The 10,828-nt window shown below is 34.9% G+C and overlaps 1 protein-coding gene across 3 annotated transcripts; it reads right to left on the reverse strand.

The window, feature by feature from the left end:
• Positions 1 to 10,828, reverse strand: LOC123561371 (uncharacterized). 3 transcript variants are annotated; one of them, XM_045353685.2, is made up of 6 exons: positions 10,598 to 10,828; positions 9,696 to 9,832; positions 7,475 to 7,504; positions 4,087 to 4,326; positions 2,677 to 2,898; positions 1 to 1,680 (listed from the first exon to the last, which is right to left on the reverse strand). In XM_045353685.2, the coding sequence occupies exons 2-6, from the start codon at positions 9,807 to 9,809 to the stop codon at positions 1,291 to 1,293; spliced, it is 996 nt and encodes a 331-aa protein (XP_045209620.1). In that variant the 5' UTR covers positions 9,810 to 9,832; positions 10,598 to 10,828; the 3' UTR covers positions 1 to 1,290. The 3 variants fall into 3 exon arrangements, with proteins under 3 accessions (XP_045209620.1, XP_045209621.1, XP_045209622.1); XM_045353686.2 differs by lacking the exon at positions 10,598 to 10,828 and adding an exon at positions 10,413 to 10,569; XM_045353687.2 differs by lacking the exon at positions 7,475 to 7,504 and having other exon boundaries at positions 10,598 to 10,824.

The following is a 10,828-nucleotide window of genomic DNA, read 5'->3' on the forward strand; positions in this document are numbered from 1 at the left end:
TTTATGTTATCATAAAAATAATTTAATGAATAAATTAAATGAACGTTGACAAATTAGCTGATGATACACCGATAAATGCTTGGTGTCACCAAAACAAAACAAACTTGGCACAAGTTGAACAATGACAAAGCACACGTTTTTATAACAGGTAAACAAAGCAGAAGTCAACAAGTATCTTCTATTGTGTTCCGTTAAGGTCATCGCTGTTTCACCACGTCAAACTAACCACATCGCAAAAGTAAGACAATCACATAGCGCGTTGTAATCTGCCGTCCTTACCTATTTACATACGGACAAGGCGAAACAAGGATGGCCCTGATGAAATACCGTATTTTTCAGTCAACTAATTATATCAGTTGTTACATAAAGGAAAACTTAATAATGAAACAATACATCGGAAAAACATACGTCATCTATCTATTTACGTTTCATAATACATGCATTCATTAATAAAAATATTTAAAACTGTTTAAGAACGGGTAGGATAACTGAAAATTTTGAAAGTACTCGACCCAATATACACATTTTCAATGTCCTATGAAAATGGGACATCATTTTTGCTTTTGCAGAGAATAACTTGCTGTAATTAAAACCTTGATCAGCGTTTTAATAAAACATCTCAGATAGCACATTATTGTTAACAATGTATCACAGTGAAACATATTCCTTGAATTCGCAAGAAGGTATGATCTTATCCAAGGTTTCTGCCTATCAGAGCATAGAATATATAAGAAAAATATAAGGAAAATTTCCGAATTCGACATGATTTTCTCGCGTAAATCCTGGTATATGAGCAACCGATGCTCCAACTAGTGATAGTTCACTATATATTAAAGAAAATACATCGGTACACGTGGCGTATAAAAATTCTTTAGAAGACTTAACACGAATTTTTAATTCAGGAATACCCAGAAAGGCAACCTAGTAACTTAATAACAAAGATTGCTTCACAGAATAACTGCGAGCAACGTGCAACAAACAAAGCGACTTCATAAAAGGAACCAATTCGATTGTTGTTTCGAGGAATATAACAGTGGTTTCACTACCAAATACGTCGAAACACCAGAGACATGGTCGATCATTTTGATCCTTCCACAATTCATCGAAACTATACTGGGACAAATGTGTTTGCCAAGAAGTATTTACGTATTTATCAACACTTAATCCCAAAAAAGCAAACACACTTTACCTAGACAAACAATTTCAACAAATTCCTCCAATGTCATATCCAGTAGTATTTGTTACATCAAGAATACAGAATATAAGGTTAATTAAAACTGAAGCTTCCATTCAGAGTATAGGGGGAAGGAAGGTCAAAGATCGATTCGCGTCATCTTTCACTTCTTCTCCTCTTACCGTAACCGGTGTCACCATAAGTCGTTCATATGGTCCTTGGTTATCCGACGTGCGACTGGGTTCATGTAATCCCTTCGTATAAGAGTAAATGCTATCAACAATCCGAGTATATAATCTCGGATGAAGTCTTGTTGTATTTTTATCACTTTCCTCCGATATTTTTGTCATTTGCTTAAATGGATATATTTTGTGTTCTTTTAAATGGAATGTATTGGCGAATTCCGGTTCCCGTTTACTTTTAAATGCCATGTGAGAAGTAGGCGAATTCATTTCCATCATATTATGAAGTTTTTTCTCATATCGTCGTTCTACTGCCCTTTTCGCCTGAAATTAAAACATAATGAATTATTTCGGATTCAATAAAAACATAACGTGTCTGTATTTTACACGAATTTTAGGAACCACAAACAAAGAAGCGTATGGTGTTTTTTCTTTGTTAACTTTGTCCTGCAAATTTCTCTAATATTTTAACAGTTTAAATGTAGGCTTAATGACTTTGCAAAGCTTTTTATCAATTTCTCTTTCGACTGTTCACAAAATGTATTGACAATATAATATATGCTGAAAACCTATGATAGATGCCTATGCAGTGCTTTCAAACTGTATACTGCGCAGGACTTACATAACAAAAACACATTCCAAACTCATCTGCAGTAATCACATTCCACTCGCACATGCAATAACCACGTTCAGCTCACATTTACAACAACCTGATATTCCAGTCATACATTTTATAAGGTCATATTCAATACATATACAATGAGATTTTTTTCACTCACATATAGTATGATAACATTCCACTAATACATACAACGACAAACACATTCTGTAAACATATAAAATAACTACATTCTACTTATCACCAAATGCTACGCTCACATACAATGACCACATTCCGCCGATATATGCAATGACCACATTCCATTCATATATATATATATATATATATATATATATATATATATATATATATATATATATATATAATGAGCATATACTTGTACACAATAAACAATATATATACTATGAACATATACCACTCACATATACTATGAACACATTCCATTCACATATACTATGAACACATTCCACTCACATATACTATGAACATATTCCACTCAAAAATACTATGAACACATTCCATTCACATAATACTTTGGACATATTTCACTCAAAAATGCTATGAACACTTTCCATTCACATATTCTATGAACACATTCCACTCACATATACTATGGACATATTCCACTTATATATTCAATGAACACATTTCACTCGCACGTACCATCATGAGCACATTCAACAAGTATTCAAACTTACCCGTTCTCGTCTTTTTTGTTTGGCTAGTTTTTCTATCTTTGCCTGAATCGGTAACTCTCGAACTCTGGGTGTGAGTGCCGGAACTATACTCGGCTGACTAGGAAGGTGTTTCTTACGTTTAGAATTTGATTCTGGAAATGTAAATTCCCGTGTGTTGAAAAGATGGAAGTTTGGAGTCTTTGCTGCCACCTCAACGGACAGTGAACGTTCGTCATTCTGATTCTGAAATATGAAGGGGGGAAAAAAAGGCGTAATCGGCGACATAGTAGAAGACAGTTTTAATGAAATGGCCAGCTCAGTTACCACTTTTAAGCGTTTTTATTGTTACATTTGTAAGGTTCGACCTTTTTCCGGACGCATTAAAGCAATGACTCTGCCGTTCTGTCCGTCGGACTGTTACCGGTCACCTTTTTGTACGGCCATGACTTTTAAAATGTCTAGGCATTTTTGTTATTTCTTCATAATTAAGGAAAAAGTGAAGTGTACAAAAACTATAATTCTACCAAGCTTAATCTTTTAACTATCTCCCTTTAACAAATTTAGCTTCACTGGCCATTGCGCTTAAAGTACTTCAGGAAATTCATGCACAGAAATATAGAAGACATGCGATGCGAAGGAAGTGCAGTGTACAAGAACCAAAACAACAACCAGTACAGTCATGCTCTTGGCAACAGCATCATGCTCTATAATCAAAGAGCAAGACTCTGCAACCTTTGCTACTCACTACTATCCTGCTCATTTTAAGTTTCAGCTAGAGCAAAAGCCCTCAGAAAAACAAGTAAAATTTATTAAAAACTATGTTTCGAAGGTCATTTTAACGGGCTACTTTGCCTTAGTAGACTTTCGGCTAGAAAAAGATCAAAGATAAATGAATTCACTTGATGATAATTGACATTGTCGGTTGGTTCGATGTGTACAACATTTTACTTCATTACAACTTTCGCTAAAATATTTCAGTCCAATACATCTGTTTAGAAACGTCAGAGATAACCAACCGTGATATTAAACTTTTGTAAAGACAATTTATACGGCTCGTTTTACCATTTTTCGTTGAAACCGTGTCAATGTAGTTTGGACAATTTCACAATACTGTAGTCACTTACAAACTGGTGTAAACAGTCCTCATAAGTTACCTTTTCGGCGAAGAATGTCGATTAGATGGACAGCGATGGAATCGTGAGTCGTGAGACACACGAAGCTGCAGTTCGAACTATTTCACAATATAACACTGCGTAGTCACTTCCTATTTCGCGTAAACAGTCCTTTGAACCTTCCCAATATGTGAGAAATTATGGTGAGATGGGCAGCGATGGGAGAGACAGGAGATCATGAGGCTATAGTTTGGGATATTTCACAATGTAACATTGCGTTGTCACTTTCTAATTGGTGTAAACAGTCCTATTAACTTACCCTTTCTGTGAGAAATGCTGGTGAGATGGACAGTGATGGGAGAGTTGGTAGATCGCTATGTCCTTCGTCATATTCTTCTTCCTCCTCTTCTTCGAAACTATTGTGACGTTTGGGCAACATATGTTCCGGAATTGGAGGCAACTTTTTCTTCTTGATGTCTTTTTTCTTAGAAACATATGGCGGCTCAAACCGGAACTCCTTGAATGTGCATGTCTTTGTGAGTCCTTGGTCACGTGACAGCTGCAACGGTAATGGAAGACCGCAATGTTTACAAATAAGAACCTTAGTGCATACAAAGTAACGGTATCCGTATCTGGCAAAGAACCTTTTTATTTCAGATTTGCATCCTGGACTTATTCCAATTAAATTCCTGTTCATGTTTACGCAGTTCTTTCTTTTTGTTCCACAAAAAAAAAAACACTAAATGATATGAAATATCACATTTAGTGAAACCGAAATAGCACACTAGGAAAGTTTTGTAATTCACATCCAATTCAATGTTGCATCAGAATCTGACCTCCCTAGTGGTAAGTCTAATGTCTTCAATGCCGAAAAGATTGCGACTTTGCAAATGTAAATAAAAATTCAACTAAAGCGTATAAAGGTACAATCGAATATTCATTATTATATAACAAATAATATGTTCAATAATTGGATTTATTATTAATAAAATCCATTAAGAAAATATTTATAATGCTTCTATTCAGATTAAAGTTTTTATTTTACATTTGTTTCCTAATGAATACAAATCGATATAAGAAACGCTAAGCTAAAATTTTTCATGAACAGCCATAATTAGAATCTTTTCTTATAAGCGTTTCATATCGAGTTTTGGATAAAAGATGTTGATTTTTTTTTCAAGGCAAAACTGTCTAATCCTTTATTATTACAATTGTATTTTCCAAATAGTATGGATTTTCTTATAATAATTTCGAAGACACATGGCACACTGCTTTCCAAAGTTTATATTCTAACCTTTAAAGGCTTGTTTGTAATTTTATTGTTTAAATATGTTACCTGTGGCAAGTGACAATGGAGTTTTGTTTACCTTTTAAAGTTACGCTTTAACGCTATTTACTGATACATTTATGAACTTTGTAATATTTAATCCACGATTTCCTTTTTTGTTAGATAATTACATGTGTCAATACCAGAGCTCTTAATAAACCTTGACACATTTTAGATATAAAGCATGATATTTGAGGATCGTTTTCTGCGCGCCATTTATAAGTCAAGTTTATCTAATATCGAACCATTCCCGTACTGTATCAAATTTCTCGAAATAAGTAAGATATTCTGAAGTTACAAGTTTATCTTTCGTTAAAGGCCGTTAAAACCATACACAATTTCGAACTGTGAACTGGTAAAAGAGATGGTTCCGATAGGCACAGTCTTTACAAATAAAGCAAATAAAATTGTAGAATAGTTTGTTTTTCATACTGAAAGGAGTGCGACTTTGGCAGAAAATGCACTAAAATGTTGATTTAAAAAAGTACAAAGCAAGTTTGCAGGATACATATATATTGAAATGTATTCTTAAATGTCGTCAAGATAAAATTTAGCTGTAATTTTTTTTCATCCGTTTTTGAGTTTCAGCATGTCTTTGACATTCAATGTGCACGTGAATAATTAAGACGTTTTACAAACTTCTGTAACAGAAAGTTGTCTATAGTCTACTATATTCTCAGTATATATATCCTTCATACGGTGTTCATTGTGGAATTTCGAGGTTTTTCTCTGACTGAAACGACAATGAAGAAAGTCGTAGCCTCGATAACAAAAACACGACACAAAAGTATGATGAAACTGGATTTCGGAATCGCGATATTGAAAATACGAAACTGCGATGATGACACCCATGACGCTGAGCGCACACTATACAAAATGTATTAGTATTTTTGCACCTTCACCACCGTGCTATCCCCTTTCATTATCATGGCTTCGGCTGTCATCATCGTGGTTTCTACATGTATACTGATATTATCTACCAGACGTTATTTAAAAAAGTCAACCAAATGTCAGTTTCAGTATTGTATTCATGTACTCTTCTGTTAACCATCTTTGATGTTTACATGTTTACTGTGAATTTGCATTATACCATGTTACCTTTGTACTTTGTATATTTGCTAGAAACAATGTAAATATTGTTTAATGCAATAAACTGTTCGTATTCGTATTCGTATGTACATTCGCCATCGACCGTGACTCCAACTTTCATTATTTCGCTATTGTGGTTTCTGCTTTCATCGTTTTGGTTCGACTTTCGTGTTTTCGCCATCATAGTTTTAACTTTCATGTTTATATCATTTAATTTATTTATTTTGTTGGGTTTAACGTCGCACCGACACAATTATAGGTCATATGGCGACTTTCCAGCTTTAATGGTGGAGGAAGTCCCCAGGTGCCCCTCCGTGCATTAGATCATCACGAGCAGGTACCTGGGTAGAACCACCGACCTTCCGTAAGGCAGCTGGATGGTTATATCAATTGAGATAACTATTCAATACACAACGACAGTATAAGGAATACCGGGATATAATTTATTAATTCATAATTCTGTTGTTTTGAGTTCAGCTTCATGATGAGCTTTACGAAAACAAAAGGCACACACCATTCTCATATAGGTCACGGAGAGCTGTACGAGAAAGGTACATTGTCATATATGTCATGGAAAAATAATACGAAAGGTACATTTTCATATAACTCTTCTAAAGCTACATGCCAACGAGTGTCATATGCAAACATAAGGCTCTCCCGTCAGCTTTATACGAAATGAACTGTAGGGAACTCCACTTCATTTCTGTTTATTGTTGTCAATAAATGCGACGCCTTGAGAATGCTAATGACTATTTTAGGAGTTTAATGATGGTGCAAGATTAGGAAGATGCCCTGTTTCCACAAGCCTTTTGTTTTTTAGTGCATGATATATATACAACACTCGGACCGCTCCTCTAAAAGAAAGTTAAACCGAAAGTACCAAGTACTAATTATCGCTTCCTCTTTCTCTTTAAATACGGATTAGGTTACAGGTTACAGCTACTCGTGCACAATTTCGGTGACACCTTTTTTACTATCCTTATTTACACAAAGTTTTAGGTAAAATTTGTACGTGGACAAATCACTAAAATATGAAAACAGGTAACCGATATTTGTGAAAAAAGCACATGCTGATTTTTTTTTTATTATCATTTCGAGAGCGTCCCAGACGCTGCATTTACAACTTTAACTTTTTTTAATTCGGCTGAGATATTTAAAGAACGTATATGTCAATAATATATGGCAAATGCCATTTTCGCAAAAAAATAAGAGTGCTTCATTCCGCAAAAAAAGAAGTGAACGTGTAAACATTATTTCCCAGAATAAAGGAATATCCGTGTATGTAACTTACCTTTCGTTTCCACTGTCCGACATATTTTATCTATTAACGAAAACAAGAGGGCCATCAAAACAAACATTCTGACTAATTCTCATGAGTTTCAAATTTAAATTGTGGTCTCAAGAGTATTGAAAAGATTTTCCTTTGATCTGGCCTAGTGACCTAGTTTTTGACCCTAAATGATCCAGATTCAAACTTGACCTAGAAATGATTAAGACAAACATTCTGACCAAGTTTCATAAAGATTGAGTCACAAATGTGGCCTCTAAAGTGTTCACAAGCTTTTCCTTTAATTTGACCAGGTGACCTAGTTTTTGACCCCACATAACCCAGATTCAAACTTGATCTAAAAATCATCAAGCAAAACTTTCTGACTAAGTTTCATAAATACTGGGTCACAACTGTGGCCTCTACAGTGTTCACAAGCTTTTCCTTTGATTTGACCAGGTAACCTAGTTTTTAATCCAACATGACCCAGTTTCGAACTTGACCTAGAGATCATCAAGACTAACATTCTGAATAAGTTTCATAAAGATTGGGTAACAAATGTGGTCTCTAGAGTGTTCACAAGTTTCTCCATTGATCTGACCTACTGACCTAATTGTTAACCCCACATGACCCAGATTCAAACTTGACCTAGAGATCATCAATGCTAACATTCTGATCAAGTTTCATAAAGACTGGGGCACAAATGTGGTCTCTAGAGTGTTCACAAGCTTTTCCTTTAATCTGATTTACTGACCTAGTTTTTGATCCCACCTGACCCAGTTTCGAACTTGACCTAGAGATCATCAAGACTTACATTCTGACCAAGTTTCATAAAGATTGGGTCAAAATTGTGGTCTCTAGAGTGTTCACAAGCTTTTCCTTTGATCTGACCTACTGACCTAGTTTTTGACCCCACATGACCTAGTTTCAAACTAGAAATCATCAAGACTAATATTCTGACCAAGTATCATAAAGACTGAATCACAAATGTGGTCTCTAGAGTGTTCACAAGCTTTTCCTTTGATCTGACCTACTGACCTAGGTTTTGACCCCACATGACCCAGTTTCGGACTTGACCTAGAGATCATCAAGACTAACATTCTGATCAAGTTTCATAAAGATTGAGTGTTGACAAGGCAAATGTTGACGGACGACTGACGACGCACGACGTACGTCGACGGACGCCTGACAATGACCGGTCACAATAGCTCACCTTAGCACTTCGTGCTCTGGTGAGCTAAAAATATGATCATAGACAACTTAAAGGCATAATATCTGAATCATTTTATCATTTCAAAACTCAGTGTGTTTCAACTTAGAAAATATAAGTAGTATGTTTAAAAGTAAAAGAAGAAAAGTTTCTCATGAATTGTATGTGTATTAATTAGGAAGCGTACATTATTGGATTATTTTATGCGACATGCTTTTAAAGGAGTACCCTGGTACTTTGCTAATCAGGTCCCTTTTTCAAACACAAATCTTGTCATTGGTACATTGCGCGACAGAGATAAGAAGCAACCAATAATATTTTGGAGTCTGCGCTTGGACTCCATGCAAAACTTAATCACGGTGAAAGGGGGCAATATCTGCACACTATTAAAAAGTCAGTATTAATGGATTCGAAATGCTTCAAGTCGAAATATCTACAATACATGCAAATTCCTGGTACTTTTAAGAATGCATTATCTTTTAATAACGCGTGGCTATCACAGTACATGTATAAATATTTCTACATATCTTTATTCAACGTAAACGTTTTATAGGCTCTCATCGGGTAGCATTCGCATTGTTTCTCTTTTCATTTAAAATGTTAACGAGTGAATGAACTGTCTCAATTTCCAGATATATGAACTAGTTTGGGGTAATACCTTTTCTAATGGACAAAAAGTGGCATAAATGCTCGTTCATAATACTGAAATAACCTAAAACTGTTTGTTTGATTCTGCGTTTTGGCTACGGGGGTTCCGGTGTTGTTGCTAATGTTGTTTTCTACTCGCACAAAAAAACCCCCAAAAAACATCCATGAACAAAAGTCAATTAAATTTGCATTCGTCTTGCCTACCATTTGTAACACAAGCATTAGAAACCTTAAATCATAGTACATGAGAAATGCAAACGATCCCTAAAGTACGATTTTATACAATGGATCATTTTCGCCTACCAGAGGTCTGCCATTGTTTCCTTTTTCGTATTGTGACTGTATCGAAACGTTTGTAGATGTGGGATGACATTAAAGAAACAGTACCTTCTTAATGGCAGGGAGTTTTTCAACTTGTTTCAGCTGTAACTGTTTAACTCTATGTATCTGCTCTATTGTCGCTGTCTCCATTCTGCCGACCAAGTTTACTTCCAACAACATTCTCTGGATTGTGTACAAGCCATCTGAAAAAATATCATAGCCAAACATCTTGAGAGAAGTGGAATTTTGTTAACAGTTGTTCTCTTAAAATAGGTAATATTATATTGTTTATGACTAAACAGAAAGAAAATACGATCTACTAGTATTATGGCAGTAGTAGATATAGTTAATGAATCAATTTCAGAAAAGCGATTTTAAACCCATTTCATACGACTTTACGGCGCACCAAACTATAATGTCTAATGTCTTTAGTCATCGCTCCACTGCTTGCTTTTTATGTTTGTCAATCCTGTTAAAGTGTATATGAGTCTGTTGATTCCGCTTCGAAAAAGAGGAAATTATGGAAGCGTAATGATGTCTGCAGACAGAGCAGGGATATTTGTAGTAATAAAACCTGTAAGAAGACCCTTTGGAACAATAGAACGCAAACTAATTAGCAGACTCGGTAGAGGTCTGTGCGTTTTTAATAATTTCTCTGTCACGAGATACTATGTCGTTCATCAGAGACGTCAACTCGAAAACGTCCCGTAATTCATGGGATATTCCGTAATTCTAAGAAGAGTATGTTTATCTAAATAAACTGAGTGTAACGTTAGCTCTTACCTCGGGATTTTGCGTTAATCACACCATCACGCACTTTTTATCCAAATTCAATTTCAACAAATGACAACAAAGTCTAGTTTACTTTATGTAAGCCTCTTACACTGATACCCCGTTTAAATGGCCTTTTAAAGCATTTTGTCTGAAATAATGACGATTATAAACAACTGTCTCTAAAAAATACCTACCATTCAATATTTATCCGCCATTTTTAAAATACTTGAAATAATACCAACACACAATTTTTTTTTACATTATACTCTACATCTTTAAATAACCTTGATTATCATCGGAATCAAAACTTATTTCAACAATTTATCAATAGAAAAGAAGCATGGTAAAAATTCGGCAATCAGCCATTGTTTTAAGAAGCTATCGTAAAATATAATACAATGTAATACTATAGACTTCTTAAGATC

The sequence above is a fragment of the Mercenaria mercenaria genome, chromosome 10 (genome assembly GCF_021730395.1).
Source record: "Mercenaria mercenaria strain notata chromosome 10, MADL_Memer_1, whole genome shotgun sequence".
In the NCBI taxonomy this organism is placed as follows: Eukaryota; Metazoa; Mollusca; class Bivalvia; order Venerida; family Veneridae; genus Mercenaria; species Mercenaria mercenaria.

Bases quoted from the DNA above. Each gene is read 5' to 3' on its own strand.
- LOC123561371 (XM_045353685.2), bottom strand. From the start codon at position 9,809: ATGTTGTTGGAAGTAAACTTGGTCGGCAGAATGGAGACAGCGACAATA. The intron at 4,327-7,474 runs GTAAGTTACATA...TTACCGTTGCAG, and splicing joins TCGGACAGTGGAAACGAAAG to CTGTCACGTGACCAAGGACT. The intron at 1,681-2,676 runs GTAAGTTTGAAT...TTTTAATTTCAG, and splicing joins AACAAAAAAGACGAGAACGG to GCGAAAAGGGCAGTAGAACG.